Source organism: Apodemus sylvaticus, chromosome 23 (genome assembly GCF_947179515.1).
Source record: "Apodemus sylvaticus chromosome 23, mApoSyl1.1, whole genome shotgun sequence".
Classification (NCBI taxonomy): Eukaryota; Metazoa; Chordata; class Mammalia; order Rodentia; family Muridae; genus Apodemus; species Apodemus sylvaticus.
In genome coordinates this window covers 5,489,651-5,512,440 of record NC_067494.1, presented here as the reverse complement: position 1 = coordinate 5,512,440, position 22,790 = coordinate 5,489,651, and the positions used below count along the sequence as shown (strand labels likewise).

Here is a 22,790-nt window from a genome sequence, read left to right as displayed (position 1 = left end):
TGAAGGGGTGGGGCCTCATGAGCTTCTTACCCACCCCTGATGGAATGTCAGTGGGCCCAATGGTGGGCAGGTTTTATGCAGGTTGCCATGGCTACTCTGAGGATGTGTTATATCCAAGAAACAGCATTTCTCAAAGTTCTTTCCCATCCTCTGCCTCTTAATGTTTCCTTCTGCCCCCTCTTCCACAGTGTTGATTGACCACTGGAAGGGGTAATATCCATTTTGATGAATGAATCTAGAAGACATTCTACCCTCAACAAATGACTTCCTTCCCTGAAAAATCATGTGATCCTCTCTTCTTCATACTTGTGTTTTATGTCCAGTGTCCAGTGTGTCTACCTGTGTTTTTCCATGCTGCAATTTTGTGCAGGTGTGTGCATGTTGCCACAGTCTCTGTCAGTTTGTATGTGCACCAGCCTTGTTGTATCTGGAAAATGCTATTTCTTTGGAATTGTCGAGACTTTTAGCTCTTATCATCTTTCCATATCCTCATATCCCTGAGATATAAATATTCTTTTTAGGTCTGATTGCTAATGAGCATTTTGTCATTTTTCAGAGCAGAAAAGAGTTAACTTAGAATACATTCTTGTTTTTAACAGAGGGTTTTATGGGCCACAGATTTGCTTCACATTTGCAGAGTAGAAGATGCTGTCCTTGAACTCCTGATCCTCCTTCCAGGTGCTGAGATTACAGGCACAATTTCCAGGTTCATTTGTAATTTAAAACTCATGCATCCTTTCTGCATTATAGAAAAGTTAATTAAGAATCTCACTGCTAAGCGATTCATAACTTGTAAATGGGATGATGCCTAAAGGTATCTCAGGATGGAATTAACACTGTGACAAAAAACAACCCATGTGTTAGAAATATGTGACCCTATTCTAGGAGGGGAGGGGAAGTTTTATATAAATGCAGAAAATGAATAAAAATTGAAGAGACAAAGACAAAAGGAACTCTAATAAGCATTGTTCTCTTATTTCTAATATAATTTATGACAAAAGTGATTATGTATGGCTTAACATTTCTGAACATGGAAATATATTTGAACAAACAAGTAGTTGAATGGTGTCAGGTGGGAGCCAGGCTTCCCACAATTGGGGAAGAGCATTGTCTTTGTTAGTGGTTTATTGCTGTGAAGAGACACCATGACCACAGTTAACTCTTACAAAGGAAAACATTTAATTGGGGCTAGCTTAGAGTTTTAGAGGTTTAGTCTATCATTGTCAGGGCAGGAAGCATGGCAGTGTGCTTGTAGACATGGTGCTAGAGGAGTTCTATATCTTGATCCATAGGCACAAAATGACAATCTCACCGGGCATGGCTTGAGCATACGTAAGATTCAAAACCCCCAACTCCACAGTAACACACTTCCTCTAATAAGGCCACACCTCCAAAGAGTACCACTCCTTAACTGTCTATAGGAAACAAATACATTCAAATGACCACAGACATAAAATAAGCAAAATCAGAAATTTAGAATGAAAATGAAATATTGTACTAAAGCTGAAGTTTTCAAAATAGAATTAAGTTTATATTATAATATTGATATATCTGAGTATATATGTAAAAGAATATTTGTAGATATGTCTATACGTAATGGTCAAAACTGAAGCAATCTGAGTTGTAAAGATTAAACGTATTATTGAGTCTATTACAAAATATTAAATAAATATCTGTGATTCTATGCTAAAGTAAATGCATGATTGAATAATTGAATAGTAGAGGAGATGACACGGATTTCCCATGCTGGAACTCTGTAAATTATTTACGTACTGATGGCTAGTGATTGCTTTCTCTGAGATGATGTGGAAAAGAGGTAGCTGTGGAGAAACCTGGAAATTAATACCTGACCAGGTGAATTAATCCACTTTGTACTGCTGTTAAAAACATTAGAGGGGCCTGGAGCCATACACTGGCTCAGTGGCTAAAAGAACTGGTTGCTCCTCTATAGATTCTTAGTTAAATTCCCAACTCCCACATAATGGCTCACAACTGTCTGTAAGTCCAGTTCCTGGGGCTTCTTCACTCTCGGTGGGCACCAGGCACACAAGTGGATCACATATATACATGCAAACAAAACACATATACACATGAAATAAATAAAATTTAAAAATAAAAAAAGTTTGAGGGACATGGGAGAGGGCTCAATGTGTAAAACACTTTTCATTTAAGTATCAGAACTTGAATTGAAATCCATAAAAGCCAGACATCAACCAGGCACAGCAGTCAGTCTGGAATTCCATTGTTCCCATGGTGAAATTTAAGGTTAGGACAAGAGAATCCATGGAAGCTCATAGGCTCCGTGGCAAAAAGGGACTGTTCTCTGATTGTTCTCAGGTTGTTCTCTGATCTCCATTTCTGGGCTGTGACATGTATTCCCTCTATTCCCCAACACATACACACACACACACACACACACACACACACACACACACACACTCAGGGTAGGTATGTTCTAAAAGGATTACTACCTCCTAAGTTCTATAGAGCCAAGAGTGTGTATTGGCTTCTTTTCTTTTCGGCTTTGGTGAGGGGTTAATGATAGTTGGTATCATATTGGTTGGAATGTGCACACCAGAAAATGCAGGATAAAGACATGGAAAGCCAGACAGCTGTTACAGCCCACACTTGATCTTTTTCCAACCATTTTTCCTTGCAAAGACACCATAAAACCCACGTCACTGAACTCTCTTGAGAGCAACATGCCCAGATTTCATTTGCAATATCACATTAGGAAGATCCCAGGGCTTTCTTATCAGCACCCAGAAAACAAAGCTCTTAGTGGCCACACACAAACAGCATCCCTCCCAAAGCAGTTAGACCATTGACATTAACACCACCAACATGTAAGCCATGTTGACGATGTGGCCACTCGGTATAAGGAAGAGCAGAGCACTTTGTCTGTAGGAGCTTCCTTCCTAGAGCTGTCTTAGGGTTTTATTGTTGTGAATAGATGCTATGATGTTGGGAACTCTTATACAGAAAAACATTTATTTGGGGTTGGCTTATAACTCAGAGGTGTAGTCCATTATCACCATGGAGAGAAGCATGGCAGCATGCAGGTAAACATGGTGCTGAGAGTTTTACATCCAGATTAGCAGAGAGAGACACACTTGGCATGGATGTGAAACCTCAAAGCCTGCCCCAGTGATGCATTCATTCCAAAGATGTTACATCCCCTAATAGTACACACATTTTATGGGTGCCATTTTAATTCAAACCACCACAAGCTGTAAGCCCAGTCTATGAAGAAAATCCTTGGAAAGCATTTTACAGAATGCCAGATCAGTCTTCTTCAAACTGCCAAAGCCGTCAATACAAAACTTGATAAAGAAAGCTGAGGACCCAGATGGTCTAGGGAAGCACAATGGTGCCCTTGATGAGGACTATGCAAAAGAAGATCTCACCAACTAAAAACAAACAAAAAAACAGAAGGATGAAAATCCTCAGACAGATGTAAGATTTTTACTAATATTTAATTGGTAATCATATCTTAGTGTTGGATGGCTTTTAATTTGTAATACTATCTTCCTGTTGGGCTTCATTTGTGACACATCTACCTTGCTAGGTTTTAAACAGAAAGCAAGTATGGTCTGTTGCACTGTTTACCAATTACCCATAAAGCAACAAAGTATTACATTAAAGTTATTTAAATATATTTTAAAAGATGGCCACTCTATAAATTTATTCCACCTGTGAGGACCCCAGTCCTCTTGCCTGAAGCAGCTGGTTAGGGATTCTCAGAAACTTTGCTTTAATCCAGACAGTTTTATTCTGGAAATAATATTGTAAAGAATGAATATATATTAAATTATTTTTGAATCCATGCTATCAGGAATACAAATGCTCATATAATGTGACTGTAACTATTGACATCAAGAGTATTCTTGACTGATAAGCAAAACAAAACAAAAAAACTGTCAGGCAAGTACTTCCTGAGTAACAATCAGAAAGGAAGGGATTGACAGAGTAGAGGCAGTGGCAATTTCACACTGGAAATGATGAGTTCACAGTTGCTGGGTTAGACTATGATCTAAAACAATGAGCTCACACAGCAATGGGGCTTTCAAGTCTAATTGAAAAAAAAACAGACACCATGAAGGTAATTGGAGCCATGACTACAAATCTTTCTGAAAAATCATCCTCTATAACAGACTCTTACTTCACTTATTCCTGGCTATTTCACCTATATCACAAAAGAAAAAGAGAGAGGAAATTGGATACACTAGAAAGTAATGAAATCCGAAGTCATTTTTTTTTATTAAGTAGAGAAGTAATTGCCACTGCCTCTACTCTGTCAATCCCTTCCTTTCTGATTGTTACTCAGGAAGTACTTGCCTGACAGTTTTTTTGTTTTGTTTTGCTTATTATGAGCCACTCTAGCCCTGGGCTTTCCAATCACAGGATCCACCTTCTCCATTTTGAAGTAATTTGTAGTCAGATGGTAAGTCCTTAGCCTAGCACATAGAAGAGGCACAGATTAGACAAATAATAGTTTCTTCTAACTACTGCTCATTTTCCAATGGGTAAGAGGGAGACAGAAAGGGGTAGAGAGAGGGGGAGGAAGTCAGAGACAGAGAATGATATTATGTAGTTATAATTTTATAATATTTTGGTTTATTTATTTTATAGACAAGGCTTCCTAGGTAATCCCAAGCTCATCTCAAACTTGTGCTCATCCTGCGCTGCCTCTGCAGTGCTAAAATGATCAGTGAGAATCATTCTTTCTGATTGGCATTTACTAAGAACCACTACTCCATTTAAAATTTAACTGTCACTTGATTCACTATCAATCTGAAGCGGATTGGTAAAAATCTTTATTGATTACAATTAACCAATTGTTTTTTTTAATACTTCAGGTTCCTTGGAATATTATATCCAAACTCCCATTGTATTAGATTCTTGGTCTAACTAGAAAAGCTGGAAGTTTCATGGACAACCTTAAGAGAAACCTTTCTCTGGAGAGTGAGTTTGCACGGTTCTTACAACTGACAGCTGAGCAAGGTAATAGGTTAGGGTTAGGAAGAAGAACCGTATGATTGTCCATTATCACAGAAGTCCTGCAATAACATTTTCCTGGTGCGACTTAACTCTTCCATTATAAAAACAAAACCATTAGGATTGGTCAATGTAAAGCCCTTGCAATATGTGCAGATTTAAAATTCCTCTCCCCAAAGTAAAGGTACTATAATGCAGTTCTAACACAGGTGTCCCTTAAAACTTTGCTGAAAAGCACCTGAAGAAGGGACATTCCCATTTTATTAGCTCCTTAGACTTGTTTGCACATTTGATACCTTTTACATCTGAAAGAAAAATTTAGAATGGCATTTGTGTGTCCCTAGGATACCATCTTAGAACCCCAAAAGATTGAGTCTTTCATAAATCTTATTAAAAACTAGATCCAAGCATTGCAGTGATTTTCTATCAGAAATTAATACCCAACAAGTTGCAAATTCTTTAAAAATCAGATCTTTCCTTTTAGATTTCAAGCCTAAGTATAAAACCATGTAAGAAGTATAAAATAAGCCGGGCGGTGGTGGTGCACGCCTGTAATCCCAGCACTTGGGAGAAAAAACTGGCCTCTGGGAAATGGCTTCCATCTTAAGTTCTTGAGCCATCCTTTCCTCTTTGTGTGTTTCCATGACATAACCAGGCCATCTTTGTGCAGTTGACCTTAGCATGTGTGAATGCTGCGCTACCTTGGTTCCTAACCAGTGGATTGCAACCCCTCTGGGAGGTCAAATAACCCACTCACAGGGCTGACCTAAGACCTTCAGAAAAAACATTTACATTACGATTCATATCATAAAAAATTATAGTTATGAAGTAGCAACAAAAATAATTTTATGGTTGGAGGGGTCACAGCAACGTGAGGGAGGAACTGTATTAAAGGGTCACAGCATTAGGGAGGTTGAGAACCACTGCTTTACTAAAATGTAACTTTTTCAAAGGCCTTGTTCCTTTCCTCAGTAGTTTGCTCAGCTACATGGGAAAAGGGGATTTAAAAGAAGGATTTAGTTTTAATTCTGTATCATGAAAAAAATCCATATTTAAATTATATGAGTACATAGACAGTTGAGGACAGAAGAATGTGCTGATGAAAATATTGCAAATAAGGGTCCATTAATGACATTGGGATCACTCATGTAGGGACAATTGATGCAAGTTATTTCCTATCCATTCACAAAGAGGCAGTGAGAGCCCAGTGATTGGAGAGGAGAGAGGGGGAGGAGCTAAGGGAAGGAAGGGCGGAGAGAGGCAGTGAGAGGCCAGTGATTGGAGGGCAGAGAGGAGGAGGAGCTAAGGGAAGGAGGGGCGGAGAGAGGCAGTGAGAGGCCAGTGATTGGAGGGCAGAGAGGAGGAGGAGCTAAGGGAAGGAGGGGCGGAGAGAGAGGGAGCCTGGGAGCTGCGTGAGGGAGGAGAGGAGGAGCCACAGATCCAGATGGTGTTGGTTGTGTTTCTGGTGTGCTGAGAGGTTAGAAATATTGGGATAAAACTTTATCGTTGTAAATTGGCATTAACTATTCAAGTTTAAGAGTCATGCTTTACTGGATACTTGGCAGTAGTGGGTGCTGGGCAGAGAGTGGGACTTGCCGGGACTTGGAGCAGAGGCCTGGCGGGGGCGGTACTATATTTTAACATTTTCCCACTACAACCAAACATTGATTCCTTTTGCTTGGGTAAGAACTCACTGATTTTCCCTGGAAAGCTTTCACATGCCAACTCTGGTAACTACAACTGCGGGACAAAATCTACTGCAATCCTGAGATCACACGGTATGGTGTAAGCAGAACAGAGGAACTGATCTGGGAAATGAACAAGTTCCTCTCCTCGGGATCAGCGCTTTGCTGACACCGGAAGGGATGGTGGGAGTTGAACTAATCAGAACCTGTGTGGGTCTTTCCTGGTGTAAACAAGAGAAGGCAGTTTCTCTCATCACACTGGGGACCGCCTTGAGTTGCAGGGATAGTGACAGCAGCATGATCTCGGAATAACACAGCTCGTGAAGGAGAGGGTAGAGCCTGATTCACTGGTGATGTCCAGTTTACTTCAACAGCCTTTTCCTATCGCTAGCACTGTTCACCACTGTTCCAAGACTTGAACGCTACACTTTTAAGCTCAAATTAAGAAGAATTCCTGTTTTCAAGGAAGTGCCTAATATTTTTTCTTTAGAAATAAACAATGACAAGAATGTTTCAGAAAATAAAGTAGGATTCTAATAAAGATGACCTTATTTTATTTTCTCTTTACTCAGAGTGTGACATCTTATTTAGGTACTGTACACTGACTTTTAGCCTCTGTGTTTGAAGAGTGTTCTTTGTGCAATAATTAATAATAAAATAGCCAGTTCTGCTAGCATTATAGGAGAGTAGCTTCAAAGAATTTAGCACAGAAATGAATAACTGGTTTTGTTTTTTGTTTTTGTTTTTTTTTGGCATGCTTTAAACGTTTCATCTTTCATTATCTCCCCATTTCTTTTTATAACAGTATATTTTTAGGACAGAAGTCACTAAAAGTGCTGACACTGACCACTGCTCCATTATCATTTTGTTGGTGGAGCTGTATGTGTGTTTGTGTGTTCACATGCGTGAGGAGGCCAGAAGTCAACCTTGATGTTGTTTCTCAAGTGCCATTGATTCTGAATTTTGAAACATGGTCTCTCACCGGTACCTACAGCCCACATATTAGGCTAGGCTTACTTACTGGGCAGTACCCAGGGATCTCCAAGTCTGTGGCTTCCCATCACTGGCGTTACAAGCCCATGTTCCACACCCTTCCCCCATGCTTGATTTTATCTGTGCTCTGGAAGTAGAAGACAGATTCTTCTCCTTTTATGGCTGGCACATTGTTGATTCAACAATCTCCTCATGTTCCTATCATCATTTGATGGGCTTCCCTTTGCTCCTTTGAAGGACTACTGAAACACCGAGTAGTGGCTATATAGAAAGAAGGTATAAAGTCCAAACAAGCCTAGTGGATGAACAAGGTTTTATTGAACAAGACTTCCGAAACAGTTGAAGAAGTCGGAATACAGCTGGTTACATTTCTGTCATTTTGGGCCAGCTAAGCAGTAAGTGTTTCGCTTAAAGATGCACATGCATATTGGTGAATATCTAATTATGCATGCACTGTTGTGAAATCACGAGGCCAAGTCGATTTCAATGTATGGCACTCCACCTTTTGAACTACGCATTATATCTTCAGTATTTTGGATTTTATTTGTCAGACATGTTGTTCTGTGAGTACTTAAGGGAGCATATGACTGTTTGCAGTTGGACTTTGACTACTTCGTGGGTTCCATTTTCTTCCACCCTCTCCATCCTTTTCTACCCTTTCAATCCCCTGACAGTAGATAAGAGAGAAAAACAGATAGAGGGGAAAGGGGCGATGCTATCATTAGACTGCTGATGCTGAGGGGCATCAAGTTCCTTGGGGCAAGTTTGATCCTTGCCATCAGGTTATCTAATTTCTCCTTGTTTCTTCTTCATGCATGACTACATAACAAACCAAAACCCAAACCAACCAACTACCAACCAACCAACAACTCACTACCACCTCTAACAACAACCACCTCATCTCTCCTGGTCCTACCATTTATACACTCTCTGAAAAGTCTCCAGAATTCCAAATATCACACAATTGCTTAAACTATCTGTAGCTGAAAAAAAAATCACACTCCTGCTAGAGCATGAGGCAAATCATAGTTAGCTGCTGAGCACTACCTGAAGCCACCTCATATCCTATACCTGGGAATAAAACAAAAACATATTCTTATAATGTTTTGTGTATTTAAAAGGAAAACCAAAGTGTCAAAAGTATTGCTACAAATGTTTATTACTCTAACCATAGTTCTTTCATTTGTTCAGCCTTTCTATGTTTGGAAGCAGTGTTGCTTTGACATTATTAAACAAAGCTGTAGTGTTTCTGGTGATCCTGTAAAAGTGATGATACCTCCTCCACAACCCCTTACCCCCATCCACACGTCCCCAATACCAAGAGGATTGCACTTTTTTCTCCTCTCATATTAGGGCTCTATGATCTATGTACTTTCTACTAAAACAATTACAGTAATGTCCTGCCTGTAAGATATGCTAATGCAATGGTGGTACAAAACTTGTGGGAGTAGCCAACCAATGTCTGGTTTGATTTAAGTCCCATGGCAGGAGATGGACCCACAACTGACACTCCTTGGGTACCCATGAAGGTTCTAGATAGCTCAGGGACCTAGGATAAACCCAAATAACTGATCTAAAACAAGAAAGAAAAAAAGGATACATTGTAATGACAAAATGATTTCTAGTGATATTCTGCTTTCCTCATGGGTCAGTATCTTGTTCAACCTTTATCAGAGAGCTTCTTCCTGCGGAAGATGGGAAGCAATACAGACATGCACAGCTGGACATTACACAGAGAATGTGATGGAACACTTGGAACACTCATCCCTAAACGGTATGTCTCTATCAAATCCCTTTCCTGGTAACAGCCAGAGGGGATGGAGGACACCAAGAAAACATGGCTCTTTAAATCAGTATGAGCAAAGTTCATATGAACTCACAGAGTCTGAATCAGGATGCACAGGGCCTGCATGGGCCTGTACCTGGCCTCTGAGTATATATTATGTCAAGTGTTTTTATGAGATTACCAAGTGTGCACACTAGTTGGTGTCTAATGCTGTGCTCTCTCTTGGGCTCTTTTCCTTCTGTTGGTTTGTAAACTGTCACTCAGACTTTCAGGGAGAGGGAAAATCAGTTTTCTCCAATAGAAAGACACTCAGTATATTAATTACTCCAGGACAGGCCTCATGTTCAGGAGTAGCTGCCCAATATATACACAGTGTGTGTGTGTGTGTGTGTGTGTGTGTGTGTGTGTGTCTGTATGCTTATATTTGGTTATAGTTTGAATTTTTTGTTTGTTTTTTTCTTTTTTGGTATAATCTTATTTTGTTTTATTGGGTTTTTTGGAGGGAGTTGTTATCTTAAGGTTTTTTTTACGTATTTCTGGAGAAAGAACTAGAAGTTGGGTGGGGAGGGAGGGAGAGGATCTGGAGACACATGAGGGAAGGGAAGAATATGCTTAAATATTAAGTTTAAAAATTTAAGTTTAAAAATTGTTTTAAATTGAAAATAATAAATAAAATAAAACAACCACAACAAAACCATGTCTAGAGCATAGATATTAGCTACTCTTGTCCTATTCAGCAGTCCTCTTATTGTGGATCCCATCTGCTATTAAACCCAATGTTGATTCTTAACTAGAGTTACTATAGTTTTCAACTCTAGCCTCTTATTAGGTACTTTTTGTGTGCTGATTCTCATCTGAAATTCTTATCTTCTGGTTTTGAACATGTGCATCATGGTTCTTTTATAATCTGTTCTATTTTTGCTTATATTATGAGTGCATGTGGTGTGTGTTTTGCCTGCCTATGTATGTGTATGGGTGTGTACTATATGCATGTATGGTACCCACAAAGGCAGAGAGAGAGAGAGAGAGAGAGAGAGAGAGAGAGAGAGAGAGAGAGAGAGAGAGAGAGAGAAGATATAGAACTCCCTGGGAACCAGAGTTACATGGAGCTATAAGGTGCCATGTGGATGCTGGAATTCAACCTAGGTCATCCAGAAGAGCAGTCAGTACTCTAAACTTCTGAGCTACTTTTTCATTCCCTCTTAGTTTATTTTAGTAAATTTTTTATCTGTGACAGGATCTTGCTGAGTTTCCCAGCCTGTGGTTCCTGGGCTAATGCGTTCTCCATGTTAGCCTAAAAAGTGTCTGAAGCTGTAGGTCATATACTCATGCCCAGCACTGTTAAGTTCAGATTGATGTCTAGCAATTGAATTACCTCACGAGTTTATCTTGCCACTTCTCTGCCCCAATTCTGTGTGCACTATTATTTTGTATTATGCTACCAGTAATATATATATATATATATTGGTTTTTCGAGACAGGGTTTCTCTGTGTAGCCCTGGCTGTCCTGGAACTCACTCTGTAGACCAGGCTGTCCTCGAACTCAGAAATCCGCCTACATCTGCCTCCCAGAGTGCTGGGATTACAGGCGTGTGCCACCACTGCCCAGCTCCAGTACTATATTTAAAGTATTATTATTGAATACAGATGTCCTTATAAAGGTATGCATGTATATATATTTATACAAGTACTACCTCGGTGGGACCCTTTAACTTTGTGTGTGTGTTGGGGGGGCAAGCCTTCAAAATCTGTAGCTGCCATTGCTGGTGTTTCGAGGTGTTCCTCCCTCTCTCAGGCAGTTTCAGCTCTGAAGCACCCTTGGATGTGCTGCTTAGCTTCCATCCTACGCACACAGTCTCGCACTGTCGCACTTATTCAGCACTCTTACATCTTTGAGTGGACGAGTAGAATATTTCTGTGGGATAATCTGAATGCTCCGTTTGCTGCAAATTTTATTTGGTGTCTCTAGCAGTCACATTTTTAGCAAAACAAGTTTTTAGTTCTGCTAAAAACTTGAGATTTTTTTCCTTCGCTGAGTTTCTTAGCCTCTTTATTGGTTCCAAATACTAAGGATAAATGTCTAGAAGTAGAGAGAATTACAACACCAAGTTCTTCTCATGGTGTCCTGCCTTCCGGGATCTTGGGCTTCTGTCTGCACTACTCTGGCAACTCATCAGCTCCTTACAATCACTTTTAAAGGATTCTAAGTTTCCCAGAGAATTTAATAGAAGAGCTGGTCAAGTTTCCAAGCACCTTTATTCTGAATATTGGTTGGTTTGTGCTACCTGGACATAACAATCCATTGGTTCTTTATATTGAGTGAGACTTTGTAATTTTTGTTAAAATTCCATTTAGATTTATAGAAGATTTGTAGATTTCAAATGTTTGTGTCCAATCTATTAATCTTTTCCTTTAAGGCTTCAAGTAATGCTTGAGAGCAATTCTTCTAAATCCTCACACTTCCTAATCAAACTTTGGCTTTTTTACATTTAAATTTAAGTTTAAAATGTATCATTTCATTTTCTTTCATGGAATGTTTTGAAAGTATTTTTTCTGAAGAAGAAATTGAAGAAGACCTCAGAAGATGGATTGGCAGGATTAATATAGTAAAAATGGCCATCTTGTCAAAAGCATTCTACAGAAATAAATATAATCCCCATCAAAATTCCATCTCAATTCTTCATAGAATTAGAAAGAGCAATTCTCAAATTCATCTGGAACAACAAAATCCCATGGTAGCAGAAACTATTCTCAACAATAAAAGAACTTCTGGGGTAATCAGCATCCTGGACTTCAAACAGTATTACAGAGCAATGGTGACAAAAACTGCATGGTATTGGTACAGTGATAGGCAGGTAGATCAATGGAATATAATTGAAGACCCAGAAATGAACCCCAAAACCTATGGTCACTTGATCTTTGATAGAGGAGCTAAAACCATCCAGTGGAAAAAAGACAAACTTTTCATCAAATTGTGCTGTTTCAACTGGTGGTTAGCATGCAGAAGAATGCACATCAATCCATTCTCTTTTTTTTTTTTTTCCTACATTCTTTGTTTACATTCCAAATGATTTCCCCTTTCCTGGTTACCCCCTCCCCATAAGTCCCATAGCCCTCTTCCCTCCGCCCATTCCCCATCAAACCCCTCCCACTTCTCTGTCCTGGTACTCCCCTGCATTGCTGCATCAAGCCTTTCCAGGACCCGGTCCCTCCCCTTCCTTCTTCGGAACCATTTGATAAGTGAATTGTGTCTTGGGTATTCAGAGCTTCTGGGCTAATATCCATTTAGCAGTGATTGCATTCCATGTGTGTTCTTTTGTGATTGGGTTACCTCACTTAGGATGATATTTTCCAGTTGCAACCATTTGCCTAAGAATTTCATGAATTCATTTTTTTTAATTCCTGAGTAGTATTCCATTGTGTAAATATACCACATTTTTCTGTATCCATTCCTCCATCGAGGGACATATGGGTTCTTTCTAGCTTCTGGCTATTATAAATAAGGCTGCTAAGAACATAGTGGAGCATATGTCCTTATTGCATGCCGGGGAATCCTCTGGGTATATGCCCAGGAGTGGTATAACAGGGTCCTCCGGAAGTGTCGTGATCTTATACATGTCTTATCTTCTTGTACAAAGCTCAAGTCTAAGTGGATCAAGGACCTCCACATAAAACCAGACACACTGAATCTAACACAAGAGAAAATGGGGAAGAACCTGGAGCACATGGGCACAGGGGGAAATTTCCTAAATAGAACACCAATAGCTTATGTTTTAAGATCATGAATTGACAAATGGGACCTCATAAAATTCCAAAGCTTCTGTAAGGCAAAGGACACTGTCAATAGGAAAAACTGGCAACCAACAAATTGGGAAAAGATCTTTACCAACTCTACATCCAATAGAGGGCTAATATCCAATATATACAAAGATTTCAAGAAGTTAGACTCCAGAGAACCAAATAACCCTATTAAAACTGGGGTACAGAGCTAAACAAAGAATTTTCAACTGAGGAATATAAAATGGTTGAGAAGCACTTAAAAAATGTTCAACATCCTTAGTCATCAGGGAAATGCAAAGCAAAACTACCCTGAGGTTCTACCTCGCACTAGTCAGAATGGCTAAGATTAAAATCTTAGATGACAATAGGTGCTGATAAGGATGTGGAGAGAGAGAAAAACACTCCTCTACTGCTGGTGGTATTGCAAGCTGGTTCAACCACTCTGGAAATCAATTTGGTGATTCCTCAGAAATTTTGACATATTACTACCTGAGGACCCAGCTAAACCACTCCTGGGCATGTACCCAGAAGATTTTTTGACATGTAATAATGTTCCACTATGTTCATAGCAGCCTTATTTATAATAACCAGAAGCTGGAAAGAACCCAGATGTACCTCATCAGAGGAATGGATACAGAAAATGTGGTACATTTACACAATGGAATACTACTCAGCTATTAAGAACAATGAATTCATGAAATTCTTAGACAAATGGATGGAACTAGAAAATATCATCCTGAGTGAGGTAACCCAATCACAAAAGACACACATGGTATGCACTCACTGATAAGTGGATATTAACCCAGAAGCTTGGAATACCTAAGATATAATTCACAAACCAAACAAAGCTCAAGAAGAAGGAAGACCAAAGTGTGGATACTTGGGTCCTTTTTAGAAGGGGGAACAAAATACCCATGGTAGGAGATACAGAGACAATGTGTGGAACAGATACTGAAGGAAAGACCATCCAGAAACTGCTCCATGCATCCCATATACAGTCATCAAACCCTAACACTGTTGTGGATGCCAACAAGCGCTTGCTGACAGGAGCTTGATAAAGCTGTTTTCTGAGAGACTTTGCCAGTACCTGACAAATACAGAGGTGGATGCTCTCAGCCAACCTTTGGATGAAGCACTTGGTCCCCAATGGAGGATCTAGAGAAAGGACAGAAGGAGCTGAAGGAGCTTGCACCCCCATAGGAGGAACAACAATACACATCAACTAGTACCCAGAGCTTCCAGGGACTACACTACCAACCAAAGAGTACACATGGAGGGACCCATAGCTCTAGCTACATATATCACAGAGGACGGCCTTGTTGGACATCAAAGGGAGGAGAGGCCCTTGGTTCTGAGAAGGCTTGATGCCCCAGTATAGGGGAAAGCCAGGACAGGAAAGTGGGAGTGGGTGGATTGGTAAGCAGGGGGAAGGTGATTGGGTAGGGGTTTTTTGGAGGGGAAACCAGGAAAGGGGATAACATTTGAAATGTAAATAAAGAAAATATCTATTAAAAAATGAAAAAAAAAGATAAAAAGTATCTTTTTCCTCACATATTTAATAATTGTTGGTTAAATACAACTTTATTCCTCACTGGCATGAAATTCTACGTTCTGCAGATTGGAAATTGTAACATACAGTCTGTTTACTTCTGAGCTCTCCTTGTTCCGACTCTGATGAAGTCAACCATTCCTGTGTTAATGACTGAACTTCAGTAATTCACTTTACTATACATCAGTTCAAGTAATTTCTTTCCTTTGTCTATATCACAATGCCTTCAGATGACAGATGTAGTAACAACTTGAGCTAAGGTGGCAGCCACGGCAGTACAGGACAGGGTCAGAGGAGTGGCCTTGAGGACTGTCACACATAGAGCTCGAGGGATTTGGAAACTGTGGAAAATGTCTGTTCATACACAACTCTAAGCCTTCTGGCTTGGGTTTCTCAAAGATGGGAGAGTCATTAAATCTATTATTGAGAATATAAGAGAAACAGATTCTGAGATACAAGAAGGATCTCTGTAAAACTGAAACAGGGACATACTGGATCTGTATAAATATCTGGTGACATAGTGAATTCTTCTAATGTTGGCTACAAGGATAGAAACTTGAGTTAGAAGTTAAAGACTTCGGATTACATACCAAATAAATTTACTGTAGCACCAACTCTAAAAATGTACGATATTTCAAGAGGCAGCCCTTTCCATAATTCTAAAACCCTATGAAATATGCGAGTAGGCTATAAATAGTGTTTCAGTCAAGTGAGACTTAGGCAAGAAGGAAACAGAAGATACATTTATGAAGCTTGGGAGATTTAGGGAACAAAATGTTTCAAGTCATTACATAAAAGTTACTAGCAAAAAATGTTTGGAGCATTTCCCACATTAACCCTAGGTTTGCCTAGAATGAAGGCTGGCCAATTGTTACAAGAGCTGAACATGAGTCTGAAGTGCTGTCAGCGTTTGGTAGATATTCTATCATGATTAGGCAATTCATCCAGAATCCAGTCTGAGGAGAGTGAACAGCTTTTCAGGATAGTTCAACTCTATGGATGTCACTCAATCTTCTTTTATTTATCTATAAAACAAACAGTCTCATTTCAAATTTTAAGCGTAACCTGTTTGAACTAAGTGCAAAGAATAGGAAGTATTAAGAAAGAAAGAAAGAAAGAAAGAAAGAAAGAAAGAAAGAAAGAAAGAAACAAAAAAGAAAGAAAAAAGAAAGAAAAGAAAACCCTAGCATCATCTCAACAGAACTCTGATGTAAGGCAGATGTGGTAACACATGACTGTCATCCTAGGACAGAGGCAAAGAGGACTGGCATGAGTTTGAGCCCAGCATGGTCTCCAAAGGAAAATTTTGTTTTAAAAAACAAAAAATTGAAATAAACAGAAAGATTGGTTTTGATGTTTCAAAATTAGTTTCACAAGGTTTCCATTATTTTTTTTTCTTTGACTTTGGGCATTTTTCAACTTTAAATTTAGATCATAGGAGCAAAATTTTATAGAATTGGGGGCTTGAACAATTTATTTATTTATGTATTTATATCTACATTTAAGAAGTGAGTTCCAAAGAGGAAGCAAACATTTAAATATAGGTCCTATAAGTAGTGCTTTTGCGTGTGTGTGTGTGTTTTGTTTTGTTGCTTTATTTTTATTTTATTTAGTTAGTTTGTTTATTTTTGCTTGTAAGTAGTGTTAGTCCCAGGAGTCTTTTTTTCTAAGCACTGCTTTAAATACTTTCCTTCCCAGTGCAGAGGCCAGAAAGTTCTCCTCAATTTACTATATTAATTCCTGTGTCACTTTTCGTATAACACCTCCTCCCTTCCTTTAAGCTTCAGCAAAAATTTTAATGTGGAAAGATAAAAGGTAGTTTCTGTATGTCCTCAGAGTATCAGCTTTCTAAAAACAGCTGACAACAGCTTCTTCTGTAACCAAGTTTAATGTAAAAGCGCAATGAGTATGCAAAGCTAGATCCCGGATGCAGAGAGGTAGCAAATTGATGTAGGGCCGTATTTAAAGTACGACATTGTGCCTGCATTCTGGTCCTGTCCGGTGGTCATGCCACAGGCCACTCTGTTTCCTCACGACTTTGCCACTCCTGTGGAGGCACATTGACCAGCACCTGCCAACCTCATTACTTTGGATAGTGTCAGTTCAGACAAACACACCCCACCCCCCTTTTTTCTACTTCAGTGTCAGAGGAAACGCAGCCACAAGGAGAACAAAAAGAGCTTTACCCACTGTCTCCTGCCTATTCTCGAGTTCTTCTGCTACTTGAGCTGTTTGTCCTAGGCTTGGCTTTCCTGTGACCTCCCTGCCCCAGGTAGGAACTGAAGACCAGTACTGCAGACAAGGATCTCCCCACCTTTTGGGCTGTCTTACCCTGATTTGGCTCCTGTTCCACATTCTGCCTGCCTGGGGAATTATGAGCAAAGACAGCAACGGGAGACAATCGACATCTAGAAGCCACAAGGTTTTGTAAAGCTCAAGTCTATACACCACGGAAGACACAACCATGGCTTTATCTCTGGAAGAATTTGTCCACTCCCTTGACCTAAGGACCCTCCCCAGGGTCCTAGAAATCCAATCAGGCATCTACTTTGAAGGTACGTTATTTTTCTAATTCTTCAATTTGATAGAATGTTTTTGTGTAGTCTTTTGGGAATTTGTGGGACAGATTATAATAAGGAATACATGGAAGGCCATGTATAGCTCAGTGATGCGATACTTAGGTTCAAACATCAGCACACCCTGCAGACCACATCCAGGTGGTCTGAAGGAAAGTTGAACACACACACACACACACACACACACACACACACACACACTGCTGAATAGCAGAGACCTAGACATTCAACAGGTCTGCACAAAGGATGTTCTATCTCTGCCCTGCTCTTTGAAATTAATTGCCATCGGGTAAAAAAGTTTAATGTTGTGGATGCTTGTTTTTAGACTTTTAAAAAACAACAACAACAAAACAAAAACCAAAGCACTACTGAACTTGTTTTGTGTTTTGTTTCATCCAAAATGATTGTGCCCATCACAATGAATGCTGCCAAGTCTGGACTTGTAAGTGTGCCCTGTGCTTGTGCTCCTCTCTCTCTGTAGCGACCGTCTACAAACTCCTTACATAGTGGGAACTTTTATTTAAAGAGAAAGAAAGTAGTACCTAGTGACTACAGAATATCTTTTAAAATTTGTGTTGAAAAGGCAAATTTCAATAAAAATTATAATACTAAGCTGGTGAAGTTTTGCGTAACTTACTGTAGTAAAAAGTTACACCTACCCCCAGCATGTAAAATCCCCTAACATGTATGCTAACATTTTAAAGTTAGTTTGGCCTGCCTGGTGGTGGTACAGCCCTTTAATCCCAGTACTCAGGAGGCAGAGACAAGTGGATTTCTATGAGTTCAAGGCCAGCCTGGTCAACAGCCAGGACAGCCAGTGCTATAGAGAGAATCCTGGTCTCTAAACAAAACAAGAGTTTTTAGTTTGATTACATATAAAGGTCTGAAAATATTTCCTAGGTGGATATCAATTCTTTGCTTACAAAAAGGGGAGCATTAAAACAAAACAAAACAAAAAAAATGGGTCTTGTCAAATTACTAGGAAGAATGGTTGGCATGTGACTTTCCCACTCACAGGCTGTCCCAGACTTGCCATGGTTAAATTTCCAATTTTTTGACTTTTCATTGTAGTGGAACTGCACAAATCATCCAGGTTTATTTATTTATTTATTTATTTATTTGAAGTACAAGAGTCAGTAAGTCATATTGAATATTAAACACTTGGTAATATAAAATGGGCATCTTGTTAAATGGTTTCACTCACTGTAACTAATACATGGTCTGCACATAACTAGGGTAGAATGGATTGGGCTGTGATGGTGGTTGTGGGTGTATCTTATGTATTTGGGTTGAAAGTCCTTGTCCTCAGATTACTATGAGGTTCTATCTAAGTTTTTGTGAATTGATTGTTTGGGGTCAGGCCGTCTTTCGTTATGTCTTCCTCCTACCGAGTAGGGGCTTATGCTTTTAAGTCGGCTATCAGTTGCTTCTTGTCTCATGGTTTACGCTTTTAGGGCTTTATGAAAGATGTCTTTCTTTTTTTTTTAATTTTTTTATTGGATATATTCTTCATTTACATTTCAAATGTTATATTCCCTTTCCTGCTTTCCCCCTTCCCAGAAAACCCCCAACCCATCCTCCCTCCTCCCTCCTCCCCACCCCCACCCCACCTCCAAGAAGAACTTCCTCTGCCTAACCCACTCCCACCTACCCCCTCCTCGGTTTCCCCACACTGGGTTATCTATCGAGCCTTAATAGGACCAAGGACCTCTTCTCCCACTGATGCTGGACAAGGCATTCCTCCACCATAAACGCTGCTGGAACCACGTGTACCCCTTGGTTGGTGGCTTAGTCCCTGGGAGCCCTGGGGGCTTTGGTTGGCCGACATACTCATCACTCTTTCCATATGGCTGCAAACCCCTTCAGCTCCTCCAGTCCTCCTTCCAACTCCTCCATTGGGGACTCCACACTCAGTCCAATGGTTGGCTGCTAGCATCTGCCTCTGTATCTGCAAGGCTCTGGCAGGGCCCCTCCAGAGACAACCATAACAGGCTCCTTTCGTCAAGCACTTCTTATCATCCATAATAGTGGAAGGCGTCTTTCTACACATCTAGGAAGAGTTTTGATAACAGCTTCACAGTTTCAGATTTCATATTTGGATTTCAGTTTATTTGCAGGATGCATTGCTATGCGATGAACAGGGACCCAGTTTTACTTTTCTGTACATCTTCAGCTGATTTTCTAGTATCATTTTGTTGCTTCCAAATCAGATAATATGTACATGCACCATTTCTCTTTGAAATACCTCTTCTGTTCTGTTAGTTGATTTTTAAAATTACTTTTGGCCACTCGTATACATTGTATAAATGGTAGCTATGACATTAGTATTAATATATGTTCAAGGTACATTTCATTCCAGTGTTTTTATTCTACGTACCAAAGTTAACTTAGCTGTTTACAGATTTTTTTAAAAGTACATGTAGACAAGTAACAATTGATTCTTTAAGAAATCTAATGATGACCTTGATTTTATATATTAACTTGAAGAAATGTTTTTCTCATATTTTATAAAAGAAACCTGTTCATATCATTGTCTTTATTCTTTATGACTTTACCTCTGTGCTACCACTTAATTAAAGTGAATTTTCACACAGTACGTACATCCATGTAACCATCATTCAAGAAATAGAAAATCACAAGTGTTCTAGAGGATTCATTTTACACACTTTTCAACTGTTATCTACTCCCTTTCCCAACCTAATCAATACTCCTTGACTTCTGTTCCCTCATAAGCTTTATATAAATGAAAAATTAGAGTATGTACTCTTTTAGTTGGCATACATGTACTGTAAAGATAATCTGTACTATTCTATACAATTTATTTATTTCCAGTGTATAATACTTTTTTTCTTTCTTCTTTCCAATCTTAGTACTGGGAATTGAAACTAGGGCCTTTGTGCATGCTAGGCAAGTGCTCTACTGTTAAATAATAGTCCCAGCCCTCTCCGCACTTTTCATTTTGATACAGGGTCTCACTTAGCTCCATAGGGTGGCTTTGGATTCACTCTGTAGCCCAGGCATGTCTTCAGTTTGCAGTTCTCCTGCTCCAGCCAGAGTCCAGGTTTATAGCTATAGGCCATCAGTTCCAGTTGTGTATAATAATATAACATTGGATAAATATAACCGGATTTACTTACCTATTCTACTGCTGCTGGGCATTTGGATTAAATACACTGCTAGTGTTTTATCATGAAACTCGAATACATCCGTGTTCACAAGAATGTAAGAATAGAAGTAAAATTGTGATGTTGAATAGCATGTATATCATGCTTGGTAGGTAGAGAAAGAGAAGTTCCCCAAGTGGTTGTTCATTCTACATTTTCAGCAGAAGGCTCTTGAGAGCTCCTACTAACATGAAGACATTACATGTGATTGGTTGTCTTGGTTTCAGTCTTTCTGGTGGGAATACTGTGGGGAGATCAGGTTTTAGTTACAACTACCTTTTGAGATTGAGGACAATTCCATTTCTATTCTGTGATGTTTGCAGATTCTCTTTAGGACATGGTTCCTACATATGGCTTATTTATATTAGGCTTTAACATTTTTTTATTAATGACTAGATATGTGTATATGTATGTGTGTGTGTTTATGTGTATGTGTGTGTGTTTATGTGTATGTGTGTATATGTGTGTGTATATGTATATGTGTGTATATGTATGTGTGCGTTTATGTGTATGTGTGTGTGTTTATGTGTATGTGTGTGTGTGTTTATGTGTATGTGTATGTGTGTGTATATATGTATGTGTGTGTGTTTATGTGTATGTGTATGTGTATATATGACAATCTGATTTCTGTTCTGAGTATCTTCTCCCACTGTTTAGCTTGGCATTTCACTTCCACAGGAGTACCTTTTGATCAGGTGAAGTTTTCAATTTTACTGTTAGGTGCTCAGTTTACAATTACATTTCCATTATATGTTGCTAAGGACATTTTTCTTTGCCATGAATTGTGGAACTGTTATACATTTGCCTCTAGAAATTTAATTATTTGCTCTTTACTTCATGTGTATTCTCTTCATGGAATTGATTATATTGTATATGCTTTGAAAGAAGGGCTAAGCTCTATATTAACTATTAGTACAGTGACATGAGAGGGAGAGAGGGAGAGAGAGAGAGAGAGAGAGAGAGAGAGAGAGAGAGAGAGAGAGAGAGCATCTGTCTATGTTTCCCTGGTTGTCCAGGTATTCACTATGTGCAGCAAGCTGGTTTTGAATTTATAGAAATCCCCTTGCCCTTGTCTCTCAAGTGGTAATATTAGACCATACCATACCTGATACCTGGCTGGAAAACTCTTTTTGCTAATGCTGTACTCTGTCCCCTAGTCATAAATACTGTGCATCTGACCAGGGTCTTTTCCAGTTTCTTGTCTGCTTCTCCAGTCACAGGACTCTTCTTTACACAGTTTCCCTGTCTGAATGCATGTGGATGTGCAGCAATATAGAACATTCAGCATATGCTATATAAGGATATGCTGCGGGTTCTCAAACTTGATTGCACATTCGAAACATCTGACATGTTTTTAAGACGATCATCATCTGGATGTGTCTCTACAAGTAAAGATTTAATTATCTGAGAGGCAAGGTAACACTGGCAGGTCCTAGACATCTCCCTGATGACTCTAACGTGCAGTCAAACTGAAAACAACTAATGTGGAATAAACTTTCCAGTGTGTTTTTATATTTCAAGTTAGGCTCTTCAAATTTTCATATACATTTTAGAATTAATTGTCAACATCTACACAAGTCCTCTCTGAATTCTGTTCAGCAGAGAAGTTTTAGGGAAAATTATCATCGTTGTAAATTAAGTCTTCTAATCTATGAGCTGGCTATGCCCCCTCAAGTTGAGTCTCTCTTTTTTTGATCAGTACTGTTGGTGCTTTTGTTGTTGATCTTTTCATTATTTTCAAATTTACTTTGAGTATTTTTTCACACCATTATATCAATAAATGATATTTAAGCAACTGTGGGGGCCCATGCCTATAATCCCAGCACTGGGGAAACTAAGGCTAAAGTTTGCAGGCCATCCTCCTGGGATAAATAGTTTTAGGCCAGCCTAAAATATGGAGTGGTGGCCTATCTTAAAAAGAAAAGAAAAGAAAAGAAAAGAAACAATAACAACAACAACAACAACAAAACCCAATAAAATAAGACAAAAAATAAAACTAGAAATTCTTCCATGTTTTTGTTTTTGTTTGTTTTGTTTGCTGAATTTTAAGATATTTAGGTTATTATAGATATTTTAGGTACATCAAATTTGGTTAGATCTGATTTTTCCTTTCCGGGACTGTATTTTCTTCTTTACATTGGAGCACTGGTTAGCATTTTTAGCATGAAATCAAGTAGGGTTAGCAGTAAAGTTTATGCTGTCACATTTAGAGCCACAGAAAGCATCTGTAATACACCATTTCACCAATAAAGGCATAGT

General features: G+C 39.1%; 1 protein-coding gene across 2 annotated transcripts in view; it reads left to right on the top strand.

The window, feature by feature from the left end:
- Window positions 1-16,968: 16,968 nt before the first annotated feature.
- Themis (thymocyte selection associated) overlaps window positions 16,969-22,790 on the top strand; it is a 223,532-nt gene continuing 217,710 nt past the window's right edge. For both annotated transcript variants that reach the window (XM_052169729.1, XM_052169730.1), the window contains exon 1: window positions 16,969-17,346. In XM_052169729.1, coding sequence (XP_052025689.1) covers window positions 17,256-17,346 — 91 coding nt within the window. In that variant the 5' untranslated portion in view covers window positions 16,969-17,255. The remainder of the gene's footprint in view (window positions 17,347-22,790) is intronic.